This window comes from Molothrus aeneus, chromosome 8 (assembly GCF_037042795.1).
Source record: "Molothrus aeneus isolate 106 chromosome 8, BPBGC_Maene_1.0, whole genome shotgun sequence".
In the NCBI taxonomy this organism is placed as follows: domain Eukaryota; kingdom Metazoa; phylum Chordata; class Aves; order Passeriformes; family Icteridae; genus Molothrus; species Molothrus aeneus.
The window spans coordinates 27,794,029-27,811,052 of record NC_089653.1 but is presented as its reverse complement, the minus strand read 5'-3'; the positions used below and the strand labels follow the sequence as shown (position 1 = coordinate 27,811,052).

The following is a 17,024-nucleotide window of genomic DNA, read 5'->3' as shown; positions in this document are numbered from 1 at the left end:
ACACATTATGGAGTAACTGTTTACTGAAGCACAGAAGTAATCCCCCAGTTCTCTAAAATATTCTGGAATTATTCTGTACATGCTATATCTGACCAAATTCTGGTTTTGTCCAAAAGTAACATTCTTCCATGGCTGAGAGGTGCAGCATGCAGTGCTCAACAGCTGCTTCAGCAGCAGGTTCCATGGAGGTGGCTCTTCTCCCACCATGGGAGAATCTTCACCAATTCACCTCTTTGGAGAAATGTTTCTCTATGAAGTTCTAGGAAATTGCTTCATGGCTTTGGATTTCTTTTTGATGGAATTCAAAAAGAATTTGAATTCTTTGAATTCAATTTGAATTGAATTCTTCGCATTTCAACTTCTCACTTCCTCTGTTCATCCATAACTGGAAACACAAGGTATTGGTCTTGCATTACCATTTTCAGGAAGTGTTTGAAAAAATGATGGAAGAATGCAGGATGTTTGGTCTAAGAAAAGGAGAAGGGAGAATAGGTAGAAAAAATATCTTCCATAATGAAGATTTCTGTGCAGACAGTGGCAATTCAAATTCCCTATGCCCACTGAAAATAGGGCAAGAAAAAAATCATGTTAATTTTCTGAAAAAGATGTCTAGGATAAATATTAGAAAATAATTTCCGGATTTTTACAGAGAGATGAGTCCTGGAAAAACACAGAAAAGTTTGGACTTTCCTCTTCCAAAGTTCAGAAGAGCTGAGGCAAACTTTGGCCAGGAAAGGCTGAGGACAGCATCCTCAGTAGAGGCTCTTGAAGTAGGTGATGTGTGATTTTAGGATTCAGGCCATGAGGACTGCTGTAGCAGACTGACAGAGTTTCAGGGCTGGAAGAAGCCCTGGACAGTGACAGCCAGCCATCCCATCCCTCAGGGGCTCCTTAGGCAGAAATGGATCTGCTGTGCTCAAAGCAGCAGTGCAGAGCAAAGGACTCCCGTAGCAGCTTTGGAGCAGAGCTCCCAAGGAATGTGTTTTCTTCCATTTTCAGCCTCTGTAGTTCCAGAACTGGGACGTCCCTCTGTTTTTATGCAGAATTCAGCACAAACCGGCCTTTGAACACCACTGAAACAGAAAAATCAAAATGTGATCCTTTCCACCTTGAGAAACAAGCACATCCCAAACACTCTTATCTCAAAGGCAGAAGCGACAGGCTGTGGAAACATTCAGTGTGGAAATTAATCTTTTGAACAGGAGCTGAGTCTGAATAGATTATATACATATTTGTGTTTGCCTGCTTTGAGTTACATGATGCTGTTTTCATCTTCAGCTGAATAAAATTTTATAACAATTTTTTTTAAGCCCACCAAATTTGTCAAATTTACTACTGAAGTAAGTTACACCAATGCTGATTTTTAGTGAGTGTAGTTCCTTACTGTAGAAGCCAACCTGGCCTTATTCTGTTGGAGGCTGGATAAATACCTCCTTTGAGCCAAATTCACCTTAATCAAAGCTTATACAAACCTCTTAATATCAGTATTCCTGTGCCTGCTAAACCCAGTGGTTATTTTGGTTGTGTCTGGCAAGATTAAATGATCAGTACTCAAACCCAGTGATTCTGTCTGTTGCCACAGCACTGTATATTGCCAGTATCTATTTTACAGCAGTATGGGTGTGTGAAAATGCCCACACAAAGTGTCCATGTTCATGCAGGGCACAGGTATGTGTTCTGCCATGTCACACCACGGTGCTCTAAGCAACAGAGGTCACTCTAGGACAGGACAAAACTCCCTTTTGGCACCCACTGGAGCTCTCCTGAAGGCAGCTCTGTATCAATTTCCTTTTGGTGTGCTATCAGCTGAAAATTGGTCATGTTTCTATGGTAGCAATGCAAGGAAGGCATTTCCACAAATAAATATTTACAGGAAACATCCTTGTTTGGGAAACAAATGAGCACTTGCTCTGGAAATCCTGCTGCACCAGTGACATCTCTGTGGTACTGCTTGGTAGCATCAAAACATTCTCTGTGAGAAACATTGAACTGTTTGCATTAGGGTGAGAGCACATGCCTTCAGATACATCATTTCTCTCTGTGGTTTTCCCAGCTGTCTTTACTTTTCACACAGCAGGCCAGCCCTTCTCTCCCAAATCCATTCATTCCTTTTTCACTTAGGGCTTATCTTAGCTGCCAATGGACCCAAAGGTGCTCCAGACACATTCTTTCTCCAACCAGCTCTTCTTCCTGTCATCCCTTGGACATATTTTTGTGGCTGTATCATAAGAGGGGCATAACACCATTTTATACACCAGCCTTTCCTCCCACATTGCAGCTCTTAGCTCACTTGACCCTTCTGTAGCTCAGGGGAATCCAGGGAAAACACAGCTTTAGGCCAAATGCTGGTTGTTTGGCCACCTCTGAGTGATTAGGAGTTCACTAATAAACCATTGTAACTCAGTGTAAAGAGGTGAGCAGAGGCACAAACCAGTATTTCCTGCTGAAGTGAAAAGTATACACAGTGCAAAGGTCATGTAAATGGTCTGACACTCATTTTCTTCCAGGTAACAGAAAGACATGGCAACATGAAATATAAGCCAAATACATGCCATTCATGCCACAAAGTAAGTTATTAGGACATAAATCAAAATCCACATTCTCCGTTCTTTGTACTTCAGCAACAAAAGATGTCTGGCAGCTCAGGAAGATGATTATCTCTACATATATCACCTTCTCCTCCCTGACCTTTCCCCTTGAGTTTTGGCACTTACCTAATCATTGAGGTCTTTTTTTTTTTTTCAGGAACATGAGCAGCCTTTAGCATGGAAGGTATCTGAATGTGGAATCCTACATACAGTAAGTTTCACCTTAAAAAAGAAAAAAAAAAAGGACATTTTTATAGCTTGTTATATCTGGTCAATATTTGTGCAACTATCTGACTTGTGTTTGAACCAGCTAAATAAAAATTCTCCATAAAGAGAGATGAGTATTTTTTTTCCTTGCTGAGACTGGCTTTCCTTTCTTTAGATGGCAATAGCATCTCATGACCTCAACCTTCTCAGCAGAATTCAAACATCAATGTGTTTGGATATGGGTCATGAACCTCAATACTGAAATAGGAGTTCAGAAACACATTGTGGATCACAGTTGGGTTAAAGAACATCTTAGAAATGTCCCATGTTCCTCAAAAAACCCAGTCTCACACGAGGAGATGTGTAGTGCTTGATAAGCAAGAGGACATAGGAGTCCAGGGCTCTGCCCTCAATACCCAAACCACTACAAGCAACCACACATCCACGGGAGGCAATGGTTTATTTCCCAAAACTTGCAATTTATATGCATTAGGCAAAAAAATCCCAAGTAACTCCAGTTTATGGTTGCTCAGTAACATCTCTTGGTGTTGCTCAAACTCTTCTACAAACTCTGCAGTGCTGACCTTGTGTTCCCCACACAGCAATACCAGACACCACATCAGAATGATGCTGAGGAGATACTGGGTGCTGGAGTTATTCATGCCAAACTTAGACCAGAGTAAACTGGTTTGAATTGAAATGGAAAAGAGGGAATTGCTTTCTCATTTGGCTTGATACATTTGAGTCAAGGTTAGTCAAGCTTACCTCCTTTCTCATGGACCTGCTGATGAAGAAGTAAGCCTCCTCCACACCCTGGGGCTGCAGATCATTCACAGCCACCACGTGGTCTCCGTGGTTAAACAAGCAGCCCAGCCTGAGAGGACCAGCCCACTGTGAGACACTGTGGAGGGCAGAGAACAAAGGAACCACACAGGATATCCTGTATCACTGCACTTTTGGACAGGATTCCATTCGTGGGGCTGCCCTCTGGAAATGACACACACGTTCAACGACTTTGTACATTTTTGGTCTGGTTCTGGTTGAAACCATCACTAATTATTCCACAGCATGCTGCATTCTTCTTTACAACAGCATTTGAAATACAAACTCCAGTACAAAAAGAATCAGAGAGAGCAGAAGGAATCACTGAAGTGCCAGCAAGCCCTGCCCCTGCCCTGTTCTGCCCTGCCAAAACTGCACATGGGTGTCTGCAACTGGACACTTCTGTGCCTGACACTTATTCCCATCTCACAGGCACTGCCACAAGACATCCAGACTTACCATATTCGTCCTGCTGCTTCAGTAAGTTTTAGGTAATTGTTAATATCAGCCAGGGGTACAAAAATATCCAGTTTCTGCAGCTGCATCTCATCCGTAACTTGACTGTGAGAGAAAAACATCAGAGACCACAGAATCACAGAGCAGCTCAAATTGGAAGGACCCATAAGGATTATTGAGTCCAACTCCCTGCTCCTTGCAGACTCCCTAAAACTGAATGCTATGACTAAAAGCATGACTAAAGTGCCTCTGGAATGCTGCCAGGCTTGGCAGGATGAAGCCCATGAACACGTCTGTCTCCTCTGCTACCAGCTGGAGAAGACACTTACCTGAGCAGTATAGACAAGCGAACCACCGAGAGGGGCAATGAGCTTTGCCTTCTCTGGAGGGTTGGTTGCAGGCTGGTGCTGCTTTCTGGGAATTTTGTGCCTTTGTCTGCTTCCAAGTCTCTTGGAGATGCACTGTTGCTCTGGCATTTGAGAGGGGAGGGGAGCCCATCACGTCTGCATGTGAGCTGGCATGTCTCATCCAGCAGCTTACTAAAGAGGAATGATGATAAAAAATTAAGGGGTTTGACAATTCCAGGCACTCTTGCTGTGTTTGAAGCTGGATCAAGCAGCCCTCAATAAAGCAAAGAATAACAAGTTCTTGTAGAATATCCAGTGGACAAAATAAAAACTAAGTAAAATAAACAGCCCTTCTAAAAATGGACCATAAATCTCAAAATAAACATTTTCAGTATGCAAAAACTATTTATTAAGCCTGGAAACATTTCAGCTAACAGCATGCCTTGACAAAGAAACTCAGTACAGATTGTTGGCCTTGGCTGTACTGGGTTCTTCAGGGATGTAAAGCTGTCCCTTGGGAGATGTGATAACTCAGAACTACTTGAAATCATTTTAGTTTTATTTTATAAGCCTTATATTGCCTGGAGCTGACTCCCCATTGTGCCCCAAACAAGACTGGGGTTAGTAGCAAAAACTGCTCTTGGTATATTTTAACTCAGATGGCATAACCTTGTGAGGTTTTTTATAGTTATTCCCCTTGGGGGGGTCCCAAAGTCACAGAGAAGCTTGAATTAACCTATTGGGATTGTCTGGTTAGTGGGTCTGCATTTCCAGTTGCCTCTCTCCATGTGGCTAAGATCTGACTGTCTGCAGGTGTCAGGCCACAGCTAACAGCTACCGACCCCTCCTCTGGCTCAGGAGGAGCTTTACCCTGCAGGCACAATTCTCTTCAGTATTCAGTGATGTATTGTGGAGGCTAGGGCCTTGTGGCCCTAGAACTGTGACACAAAGTTCAGGTCATTCTTTGTCACACTGTACCTTCAAAACACACAGCAACAGAGCCGCTCTTTGGATGGCAAAATGAAAGGGAGGATGTGTCATAACTCACACAACTTCTACATGGAAAAGTTGGGAGCTAATGGCCCATATCTATCTTTCTCTTTTAACCTCTAGATAATGCTGCCTGCTTTGGAGAGCACTGGACTGAAAGGTTGTTGGAGTTTGGCTGCAGTGACTCAGTAAAGTGGTGAGCTGCTGTCATGAAAACCCAGAAAAAGTGTGAGTCAACCAAAGGTGCTGCATTGTACAGTCAGAGCCTGTGTAAGTGCAGGAGTGTGCAGTGTGAGCTAAAATTTCATGTTGATCAGTTTGAATTTGACTCCAGTGTTCCCATGAATGCTGAACTTTGTGAACTAAGACTCAACAAGGATTCATTCAAACAAGATGCAGCCTCTAGATCTTGTTACACAAATACCAGAGATGTCAGCTCTATCTCTATTGCTGTGCCACATTCAATTTCCAAAACGTTAATGAAGTTGCTACTTACATTGATTTCATTGACATATAAATGTTCTCCTTTACTGAGCTGTTCTGCTCTGGCTTCTCTTGCACAGGGACATCAGACTCAGCTGTAGGGTCAGGCTTTGATACTTCAGTAGTGCACTGTCAGAAACACACAGCAATATAGGACATTAATGTCATTGCCCTGCCTACAGAAAAAAACCCTTTTAATTTCCCTATTTTGTTCTGTGCTCGTGCTGTTTAAACATATTGGCTGATATAGCCTGGGTTTCCTCAAATCAGTCAATTCCCAGAAACTGGGAACTAGAAACGTGCTTGAAACTTAAAGTTAATGCTGGAATTATTGGCACTGCCAGACTGGGACATGACCAGCTATATTCTGTATATTCTGAAGTACTACCACAAAAAAAAAAAAAAAAAGTTGCCTTTTAATTTAAGCAGGCTGAAAAAGGAGACTTGTACTTGGGTATGCTTGACTTCGAGCACTTAGATTATATGACCACATCACCATTGTTGATGTCCTTCAGTCTGATGTACAGTCTGTGACTTCTGCAGAAAACTGACCACTTCTCCTGACCACTTATCTTCTCCTGAAATTAGCCTCCCAAATTTGGTGTCAAAATTTGTATAAAATTAACAGTATGATTTCTTCTGCTCTTGTTTCACAGTGAAATGCAGATACCAAAATATACTGCAGTGTCTTAAAAGTACTGCTTTTATGCAGCTTACTGGTTTTTCAACAGAATTACATTTCAAAATACATAAAACTAATGTACTGCTACATTCTCTAAATGAAGCTTCCAATTTCAGAAAATAACCCCAACCCTACCCCATTATACAACAGGCAAAAGCCATTAACAATGAAACAGTCAGTTTGGGGAATTTCAACAAAATCAGCAATGTTTTTGTCAAAATGCCACTTTGCACCAGGAAGATCTTTTGAATCAGTCTAGTGTATTTTTTTTCTTGTATAAATGAAAGCTCTATTACCTAGTACTTTATCTATGTATTCCTTTTGCAAGGTACAAGTGGTTCCTCCTACCAGTTCCTCTTTGGCTCATTAAATGTCTCCTGTGTCCTTGGAGCTGTTATCAGGGCAGCAGAACCCACAGCTGATAAACTACCTTAGCTAAAACACTGCTGGGAGTTTGGTAATAATCTTCTTCATCCTTTTTCATGTTTTCCTCTGGATCTGACAACAGCAGGTTTTCCTCACTTCCTCCCAGAATTTTATCCTGCTGAAAGAATGGGCTTGTATTTAACAGGCTCAGTTGTACAGATTAACATGCATTTTCCCTTTTCGTGAAGAAATAACAGAATCAGCAAATATTCACAGAAAACATGGTAAGATACATCCTGTTGGCATGAGTGACAATTACTTAACAAAGAGTTTTCAAGATCTGGGCCTGGATGAGGGAACCACCAATAAAAACACATCAGATGCTTGAAATGGGGACTCACGCTGCTAAAAGGAAGTAAATACAAGGGATTAGTTAGGAAGCCAGTTGTCTGCATGTCACTGAGCAGAGAATAGGTCCAGAGATGTTAGCAGATGTTAAACTTATGAGGCAAGAGAAATATTTTTATCCAATGAACAAATATTGTTGTTTCTTGTTCTCTATACAGCAAGGTTATTTATTTTTCACACATGCCAAAACAGAAACATGAGCTTTGTGCTATTCCCTTTGCTTCAGGCTTAAAATCCAAATTCTTTATCTTCTAACCCTCATGGTCAGCCTGTCCCAGCCTGAACAGCGGCATGTAATACCTGCTCTCTAAGGCATTGTAGGTATGAGAAGAATTAATGAATAAGACAGAAAAGGTATGCACAAGGAAGAGACACAAAGAAATTCTTGACATACACCCAGAGCAGGACTGGTTAAAATCAGACCAAGGGTTAACTCAGTGCATTTCAGAGCTCAGACTCACAACTGAATTACTGCAACTTTATAAAGTATTATGCATCAGCTGGGCTATGCTGACTGCCCATGGCATTGCAATGTAGTTTCAACTATTCACTTCTTTCCACTAAATTTAGCTGTATTATCTCATACTTGCTGTCAGCCTATATACAAGGATGGTGATTGCAGCACGTGATTTACCACCCTGTTAGCTGTGATAGCAGAACAGACTCTTTGCCCTGTATCCCAGCACTCCAGGCCAGAGTTCAATGCATAAGCTGTCAGTAAAGATGGGTTTGAGCTGCAGAGGGGTGCGCAAGAGCCTTGGCTGTGCCTTCTGTCCTCTTGACTCTGCTGCAAAGGCAGCAATCCACAGCAGAGGAAAACTGCTGCAGGCACTGGTTCAGGGAACACGGGTCAGAACACTTAGCCACTAATACAAGATAACATTCATCTTTTTATCTTCCCAAATCAGTCCTGCTAGATATGGAAGTGAAATTACTTGAAGACATATTAATGCTGACAGAAGGTCAGTTCGAAGACGTGCCTCAATTTAACAAGCTCTTGTTCTGTAATTTAGTTACATTGACTCGATTGCTACTGGCAAAGGCTGAAGAAATAAACCATTTAGGAGCAACTGTGGCACAACTGAGAAGTGTGCAGGGAGGGACAAATCCTCAACCAGTGCAAATGCAGAGCTTTCTTCATCAAGTTTGCGAGAGCTGCCACAATTTGAAATTGCTGCACATAAACTCTGGGGCTCTGACCCAAAAATCCCTCAACACAGGTATTTCAAGCAAGTTTTAGAAGATCATTTTCAGTGGTAAACAAGAAAACAGACTAAATACTTAGGAAGCTTTCATAGTGGAAATCAACTTGATGTGCTAGGAAAGTAGGTGGATGATCTATAGTCACAGATAGCCAGGTGAGATAAAAGCCAATATTCACTTCTGCAGATGGAACACGGCAAGAGCTGTTTGAATTGTTCTGCTCACCAGGCTTGGACAAACTCCTCTTGATGAGTCACACTGAGCCTGATGGGGGCCAGGATCTGAATAAGGCCTGTTCTTGTCTTCTGAGGAACCATTCTCCTGTATAAAAAGGAAAAAAGTTGACTCCTCATAAAGATACACTGGAGGTGCCTGACCCACATTCAGCTTCCTCTCACCAGGCTATTTGCACAGAGTTTTGTGACTACAGAAACTCAGCAATTCCTTGGCTGCTATTCCTCCCTGACACTGGACTGCAATTGCTGTAGGACAGCAGCAATGCTTTCCCTCTCTTCTATTTAAATATTGAGGGGAAAGTCAGTAAGGCAGAGAGGAATTGGATCTGAACTCTCCTCTAAGCTTTACAGCCTAAAAAGAGAGAGAGAGAAATAAAAGCACAATCACAAATCAGGAGGAATGTGGCTAGCAGCTGCCAAAACAATCATCACATGCCTCTGCCAAGGCATGTCAAAGCAAATCTTCAGGAGTTTACTTAATGTTCACTAAAATTTGCCAGGCAGTTGAGATAGCCAGTGAGGATTGCCTCTCATTGCCCTCATTTACATGCAGACTTGCCTCTTAAAGTATTTACTTTGTGGTGTTACACCCAGGTCCTACTCAGGAGCCCCACCAGAAGAGACCACCCAGGTACCCACTGCAGAAACTCTGAACAACTTTTGATGGAAAAAAAACCACCTATGCAAAAGAAATGTCACAGTCATGCCAAGGCACAGAGTCATTATGAAGGACAGTTAATTTGTTTACCTTCTGGTAGCTTTGCCTGTCTGGAAAGCTGGCCACACCTACAGAACTCAAGAATAGTGGCAAAGAGGAAGTTCGGCTTTTGACTTCTGGATTTGGAAGATCTTGGTTCTAGAAATAAGGGAAAAGCAGTAGAAGACAACAGGCACCTGTTGGGTGTGGGCTAAAATGTACTGACACATCTCACTGGAGCAAATTTTATTTCCAATGGCTCAGAGGCATTGTCTGCATGGCATTTTTCAGGCAGACATAAATTTGCCCTGCTTGCATTCTGAGCTGTGTGGAAGCTGCAGGGATGGGAGTACTTAGTGCTGAGTCTACACTGGAGGGCCTGGCTGGCTGACAAGGTGCAGAAACTTGGGCCTGAGCTTGAACTACCGGGGCTTCCAGCTGATTCATAACATTGACAGACTGATGTAAAACAACATGTAACTATATCTGAAATGCACCCACTAAGTATAACACACAAGTTTTCACTCTGATGCATCACAGGTGTGGTTCATTGCAGCATAATATCAATCTTCCCCTTATTTCCATATAGCTAACTCGTCAAAGAGATTTCTTACTGTAAAATCAATCCCAGTGCAGACAGACTGTGCAGTACCTGCTTGGTGCATACAGCCAGGGTAAAGGACTTATATGAAAATGAATTTCTGAATAACCAAGGTCAGAGGCAACTTGCAAGGGAAAGATCAGCAAAATTCCTTTGCACAGTTTTGTAATGAAAAAGAGAAATACCTTTTTTTTTCCTAAAATAAAGTACAGTAACATGTCACCTGAGGGCAGCATCCACTTCTTTTGTCCTCCCTGCACACTGAAGATATCAGAGTGACCCAGTCATCTATTTCCTGCCTGAAGTTGGAACAAGAGGAGTGAAAGCTTACTGACAGGTAACACACAAGGGCAATTCTTTTGCCTGCCTATTTCTTCCTATGGGGCCCAAACCAAAAATCCCTGAGATCAAGGGGAAAAACCCTGCACATTTTCAGGAAAGAGTGCTTGTGTGTTTATAGCCAGATGGCAAAGTCTGACTCAGAGAGCTAACAATTCTTGGGAATGCATTTGGGCCACCAGGATGAGAAACACGCCAGGAAAGGGCTGTTGAAGCTGTTTTTCATGCTTGCAGTGGATTTAGCTGGATTAATTCTGGAATGCTGCCCATGGAGTGTGGGCTGTGAGAGCCGCGCCCCAGGGGAAGGCTTTGGGTGGCACGCTCAAGCAGCACCCAGGTATGTGTTTTTCTTCTTATCAGAATTTCATACATCAGCTGCTCTTCTGCAAAAAAAAAGCAAAAATTCCCCCTGACGTGCTCGTGACTGGGAAACTGAAGAGGAGATGCTGGGAACCAGCAGTACAGGAGCACTGTGACAAACCTCCTCTCCCTCACCTAACTGAGCTTTGCCTGATCACCTCCACAGAAACAGCTCCTGCCCCTCTTCAAGACTCAATTCCAGCCAGAAAAAGCACAGACTTCACCCCCCTGCTGCAGCAAAAGCCCCAGCCAGCACTTTGGGGATCTGTTTTCCTTCAGGAGAAGTTTTGTCTTCAGTCTGCTTCCTTTGATTAATAACCTAGATTTCAGGCAATATTGTGGTTTATCCATGAGGAGCAGAACCTTTTCTACCTCCCAGGAGCTGCTGGGTGAGGAGGCAAAGGTCTGTGCTCTTTCCTGTCCCCTGAGCAGCACAGTTTGAAATGGCACTGCCACTGCCATCCCCCTGCCACCCCTGTGCCCCCTCTGCTTTCACGTGCTGGATGCTGTGACTGGGTGGCTGCAGGCAAGGAGAGCTCACCTGCCTGGACCAGCAAAAAATTAACCCAGCCATGAGTAAGGGGAAGCAATGCCATAGAAAAAAGCTGTTTTCCATTGGACCAGGCAGCTGAATCACCTCATCCCAGAGCTGGGCCATCAGTAGCTGAGCACAGAAGGGAAGGGAGAGGCTGTGAAGGAGCAGGGCCCTTCCTTGGGGCACAGCTTAGTGCTACATTGGTTTAACACCACTGTCCCACTGCTTTTGCTCATCCTGCTATGCCCACCTGCTGTCCCCAATGAGGTAGTAACATCTGCTTCCAGTGCTGATGGATATCACCTGCTCAGGAAGGCACTTAAACATCTTCCTCACCGTTTCCATAATTTCAGCATTACTTATGCCAACTTGAATACTTATGATTCTGTGAAGACAACCATAGGAAACATCCTAGATTACTCTACACAGTTACATACAAATAGACACACACATATATGTGTGCATGTCCATATTTTACTCTGAGCACAGCATAATATGATGAGATCTGCAAGGGGAAAGTTAAACATTTTTCCACAGAAAAAATTGCTCAAGAAAATCAATGCACACATTCAAAAGAGATGGTCTTTCAAAGAAGAAAATCTCCAGGCAAAATATATAAAATTAACTTTTCCCAAGTCCTCAGACTATGGCTCCTCATTTCTGGAAAAAGGGGCTTTTGGTTTAATTCAGAATCTTGAAAAGAAACAATAGTAAGAAAAATTTCTTGTGGAAGTTTTTTAACCACAATAAAACAATAGATTTGATTTGAAACTAATTGTATATTAATAGTGTTTTAATGGAGGGGAAGAGGAACAGAAGTACTCTTAATGGATACTTGAAGCACTTGAAGCACTACTTCCATTAACCTCCAATATGCCAAATTAATAAAAGTAATAACAACAATAATTATGGTACTAATGTAACCACAGACCACTGAGCAAGCTGCAATATTTTTGAAAGCTTCACAATGTAAATCCTTTTAATGGAAGAAGCACAACAGCAATGTGGTGAGTGACCTCTTTGCCTAAAAATTCCAGGAGCCTGGAGTATTAACCTCTAGATCTGACAGGAAATGTTTACATTTCCCATTACATTTTCTGTTTCCCTTGCACATATTTCATACCACCCATGGCATGGTAAAGGGTGCCAGTCCAAAGGCAGGGACACTCAGTCCTGCTGCAGTAGGCATGTGCTGACGGGAGAGAAACAACCAACCCAAATGAGCCAAGCAGGGCGATTTCTTGGCAGAATAAGAGGCAGTGAGCAACCATGATCAGCCCAAAAGGTTATGAGAAAGTCAGGAGACCTTTGCACAAACCTGCAAAGGACTTTGTGAAGCCGCAAGCTGGGAAAGGGCGTGTGCCACAGTTGGGAGTGGCACAGCCTGTCCTGATTGACCTGCGAGTGAAAGCCTGGCACTGTCCTCCCAGGAGGTGAAATGTGTTTTACTGCAGGAACACAGCCTTGGATGCAGGAACACAGCCTGTGGGATTGTGGAGCCAGGCCAGGTATCTCACTGGCAGATACATCACAATAAAGCAATTCAGGATTTTCACTTCTACATATATCATAGCTGCACCCAAAGCCTACAAATCCCTTGGGACTCTTTTGTGGAGTTCATTGGGTTTGAGTCAAGAACCCAATCCTGACCTGTTCAGTCAGGAGCAAGTGCTTGCACAATCAGTGGCCATTGCAGAGCGCTGATACATGACTCAAAACAAAAAAGATGATGCATTTGAGCTACATACTGGTCAACAGCTATGGAGCCTTTCACGTGTTGGCCTTTTAGATACTTCAGGATGTAATTCCCTGTGCTGGACTTGGACAGGACAAACAGACGCCTTTTCCAGGAATTCTGCCAAAGAGAAAGCAATTTGTGTCTCATTAAAATTCAGGACAGCAGATATGAGGGGTTGCTGAAATATGACTAATCTGTGCTGGAATACCTGTGAGCTGAAAAGTTGAAGAGGTGGTGATTTGATGAGGAATCCGTGCTTGCAGACTCCACCTTCAGGGCAAAATGTATTTTGAATTCTCACTAATCAAAGAGAAATGAACAGCACCATTACTTAACTTGCTGCCAATTAATCTCTTTAAAAAGACCTGTTTGAACTGGAAATTGTTGCTTAGCACTGGGTTTCTGTGCTTAAATGGCCATAAAACAAACACAAATCAAGGCTATAAAATATAGAGCCAGGCCCTGCTTCCCTGGTGTTAATGCTGACAACTGGCTCAAACTGCAAAGTAAAGGTAGAGAAAATGTAGGGGCTCAGAAGATATCATGAGCTGCTGCCTTATTTAACTGATCTTATTTAACTTTTGGGGTCTGGTCTTATTTAGCTTCATAATTAGTGATCTGAAATGCACCCCTAAAGAAATTCATAGATGGCATTCAGGTAAGGATAGATCATCTCACAGCTTTACCACTGACAAATTTTAGTATAAGAAATTTTGTACCTGCAGAATTTCTTTTACTTGTAGAAGCCATCCTGATTGTTCTTCCACCCAGGTAACAAAAAGAGCCAAAATGTGGAAGCTAATTCCTTTCAGTTTGCTTGCTGCAGAGCAGCATTCCACTGCACACACAATTGCTGTTGAGAAAATAACAAAAATCTTACAACAGTTTGTTTTCATACTGATTAAAATACATAAAATAGCCATAATAACTATTTGTTTAAATATATTCATAAATAATTTTATATAATATCAAATTATACACTATATGCTGTATTTGTTATTTTATAATACAATCACAAAATTACAAATAACAAATATTATCCACTTTTATAGGCCAAAAAGATGATTTGCTTAGAAGTGATGAGGGCTGCTAAGAGAACTTCATTTTTCCCTTTCTTTTGCACTAGTCACAACACCTGTAACCTAGGAATACTGCCTCCATTTATGTTTCTGACACTGCTTTGCCAAGTATGATCAGTCCTGTACAAAACTGGCATAACTTGGCCTAAAGAGTTTAAAATATAAGTAGAAAAAACCTGTATGATACTATAGCAATTTTAATGATTTGCAAGTTTGTCATATTAACACAATGCCTTTTCAAAAGTTTTGTTTTGCCTTACCTCAAAACTCTCATTCCCTGCAAAATCAGGTCTTGGCTGGGACTTGTTGTAACTACAAGGAGGTTACACAGACCCTCTTGTGCCACCTGAAGCCACAGAGCCTCTCCTGGGAAATTCTGAAGGATTACAAGTGCTGTTCTCTGGCTCTTTACTGAGAACCCTGGCTGCAGTGAGAGATTTAAGGGCTTTCCTCTGTTTCTCTTTCTTCAGTGATTTACTCCATGGTGCCAAAAGTAAACATGGTCCAGTCATGAGTAGGGTGGGTTACACATGGAATTTTACCCCCGAGACACACCTAAAGCTATAGACTTTTATTCCTCCTGTTCCAGGCTGTAAATGGGAATGACCCACTGCAAACTTAGGTCCATCAGAGGTTTCTGCACATTTCTGTCTGTGTTTTTTTGAGTTTTTTTCAGGGAAACCTTTGCAATTTTTGCTTTTTGGGAAGAAAGATTTGGAAAGAAATATTTGCCGTGATAAACTGTTATAAAATTTGCTTCTACAGTTTTCATCTGTTGCCTACCAGAAAAATAAAAGGACAAAAAAGCAATTTCCAAAACTAAAAAAAAAAGTCAATACTCGGGGTACACACCTGGGGTTGCGATGAAAGGCAATGTATTGTTGTGTTCAGTGTGACTGACAGTCACCTCAACTGGCAAAGGATGCAATTACTACAAAACAATGTTCCAAGAGTCTCTGACAGGATAAAAGTCTCTTCTGGATGTCAGTAAAAGTCAAGATTTGCATGTAGGAAGACAAATACCCGTGAGATTAGTTGTGCTAACTCACTCTGCCTTTTGGGAAAAAGTTTTTAATTGTTACATCTAATTGTCTTTTCAACTGAAAGCAACATGTAAACAGGTTATGTCTAATTCAAAACAGGCAATGCCAATTCCATGATTATACCCCCTCAGATTTTTGTATGCCAGGCATTAAGGGATTTGATTGCTTCAAACCTTTTGAAATGCAATGAGACATTTCAGTCAAAACGCAAAGAAAATGCCTCGAATCATTATGATGAAAGCTGTTATAAAACTTCAAAAATTTCCAAGATAAGGAAAACAAACTGTGTTAATACTTACAAGCAAAATGTCTTCATGGTGAAGAAGGTTATTAGAGAAGTACACTTTCAAGTAAATCCAGATTCCCTGCACTGCTTCCTGCAGCAAAACACGACGAGTCCTTGCCCTGCATTGTGACTGCCCTCTTATAGTCCTTGTATAAATACAAACACCTGAAATATGACCCACAAGGAAATTCCTGCTTCTGCATGGGAAGTAACTAAAGACTGCTCTGGAAAGGGGAAATCCAGAAGATTAATATTCACTTAGAAGCAATGAAAAATATGCACATTTGAGGCAGAGATAAATGTCTCCCACACAGAAGAAAAACCTGGAGACAGCCTGGTTTTGTTGGTTCAGCTTTCTGAACAGTCCCCTCATTTCCTGAGCTGTTTCTAAATCATAATATCCATCATGGCTGGAATATACAGCAGCAGTAAGAACCCTAAAAGATCATAAAAGTACCATAAATTGAAACCAATTTCAGATTTAATCAGCATTTAGTTAAACACACAATGGTGGAGCAGGACTTCTTGGGCTGCCCATGTCATGACAATGTAATTTCAGTGTTAGTCTTGGCTGAAAGTGAATTTTTGGGATTCTCTCCAGAAACATTGAGTGTATCAATAATGGAAGTGGATTTACACACTAAACCATCTGGCTAATCCTGCAGATGGCAAGGGGATTGCTTTCCAATAGAAAATAGTCATAAATTTGATCAGGGAAAAAAGCTAAAACACCCTGCAGCTTTTAAATCACTATTCAGCAAGCTGGCTCTGCTGGAGTGAAAGGGTCAAGGGTTCCTCACTCTGAGGGGGCTCCTTCAGGCTCAGAGCTGCACAGCTCCCAGCTCTGTCAGCATCACCACTCAGGGCTGATGTTTGGTGGTTCACAATTCTCTTTTGAAATAAAATTATCTGGACATGATCTAAAGCAATGCTCATCTAGCAGAGATCCTGGTCCTGACACAAGGGGATGTTTTTCTCTCTTTCACTTCTTCTCTAAGTTAATCTTTCCATGTTACTTTCCTCTCAGGCAGTGTATTCAGGTATTTTATGCTGATCTTTCTATAGCTCATATATTGGAACTGAAGTTCTGGAGACAGGGGAATATTGTTCACAGAAATTTAAAAACAGGCTAGACCTCAAGCAAATAAACACTAATGAACTATAAAGACATGAAAGATCCTCTAGAGAAGTAACAAATCCTGAAATGTTGGCTGGCCATGGTAAACCAGGAACATCCTTAATTCCAGAAAATAGCTTAAGATGGAGCTATTTGGCAGAAGCAACAGGGAGAACACTTTCACATGCACTGCTAGAGCACTCTACTATTTACTGTACAAAGAGCAAGATGAAGCACTGGTGGAACATGGTATTTCCAATAAAATACTTCCACTAACTTTGGTTTACTCCAAGAGAGGACATGGCCTGTCCAACCCAAGTCACTCAATGCCAAATTACTTTTCTAATCTGCCTTTCCCCTAACACTGTAAACCTCCTCCTGAAAAGATGCCAGAGACCACCTGCATTCTTCAAAGAGAAAGGGACTGGGATATATGTTGGT

General features: G+C 41.8%; 1 protein-coding gene across 1 annotated transcript; it reads right to left on the bottom strand.

Annotated features, from left to right (window-relative positions):
* Positions 1-782: 782 nt before the first annotated feature.
* PLEKHS1 (pleckstrin homology domain containing S1) lies at positions 783-13,808 on the bottom strand. Its single transcript, XM_066555066.1, has 14 exons — positions 13,778-13,808; positions 13,267-13,358; positions 13,069-13,175; positions 11,571-11,705; positions 10,310-10,385; positions 9,537-9,644; positions 8,778-8,873; positions 7,006-7,119; positions 5,907-6,022; positions 4,403-4,612; positions 4,077-4,178; positions 3,561-3,696; positions 2,715-2,810; positions 783-1,073 (listed from the first exon to the last, which is right to left on the bottom strand). Exons 1-13 carry the CDS (start codon positions 13,806-13,808, stop codon positions 2,742-2,744), a joined length of 1,392 nt encoding a protein of 463 aa, XP_066411163.1. The 3' UTR covers positions 783-1,073; positions 2,715-2,741.
* Between the last annotated feature and the right edge of the window lie 3,216 nt (positions 13,809-17,024).

Coding starts and splice junctions, on each gene's coding strand:
- PLEKHS1 (XM_066555066.1), bottom strand. CDS start 13,808: ATGGCTTCTACAAGTAAAAGAAATTCTGCAG. Junction 10,386..11,570: donor TACCTCATTGGGGACAGCAG/GTGGGCATAGCA, acceptor TTCCAACTTCAG/GCAGGAAATAGATGACTGGG. Junction 9,645..10,309: donor GAAGTGGATGCTGCCCTCAG/GTGACATGTTAC, acceptor CCTTATTTCTAG/AACCAAGATCTTCCAAATCC.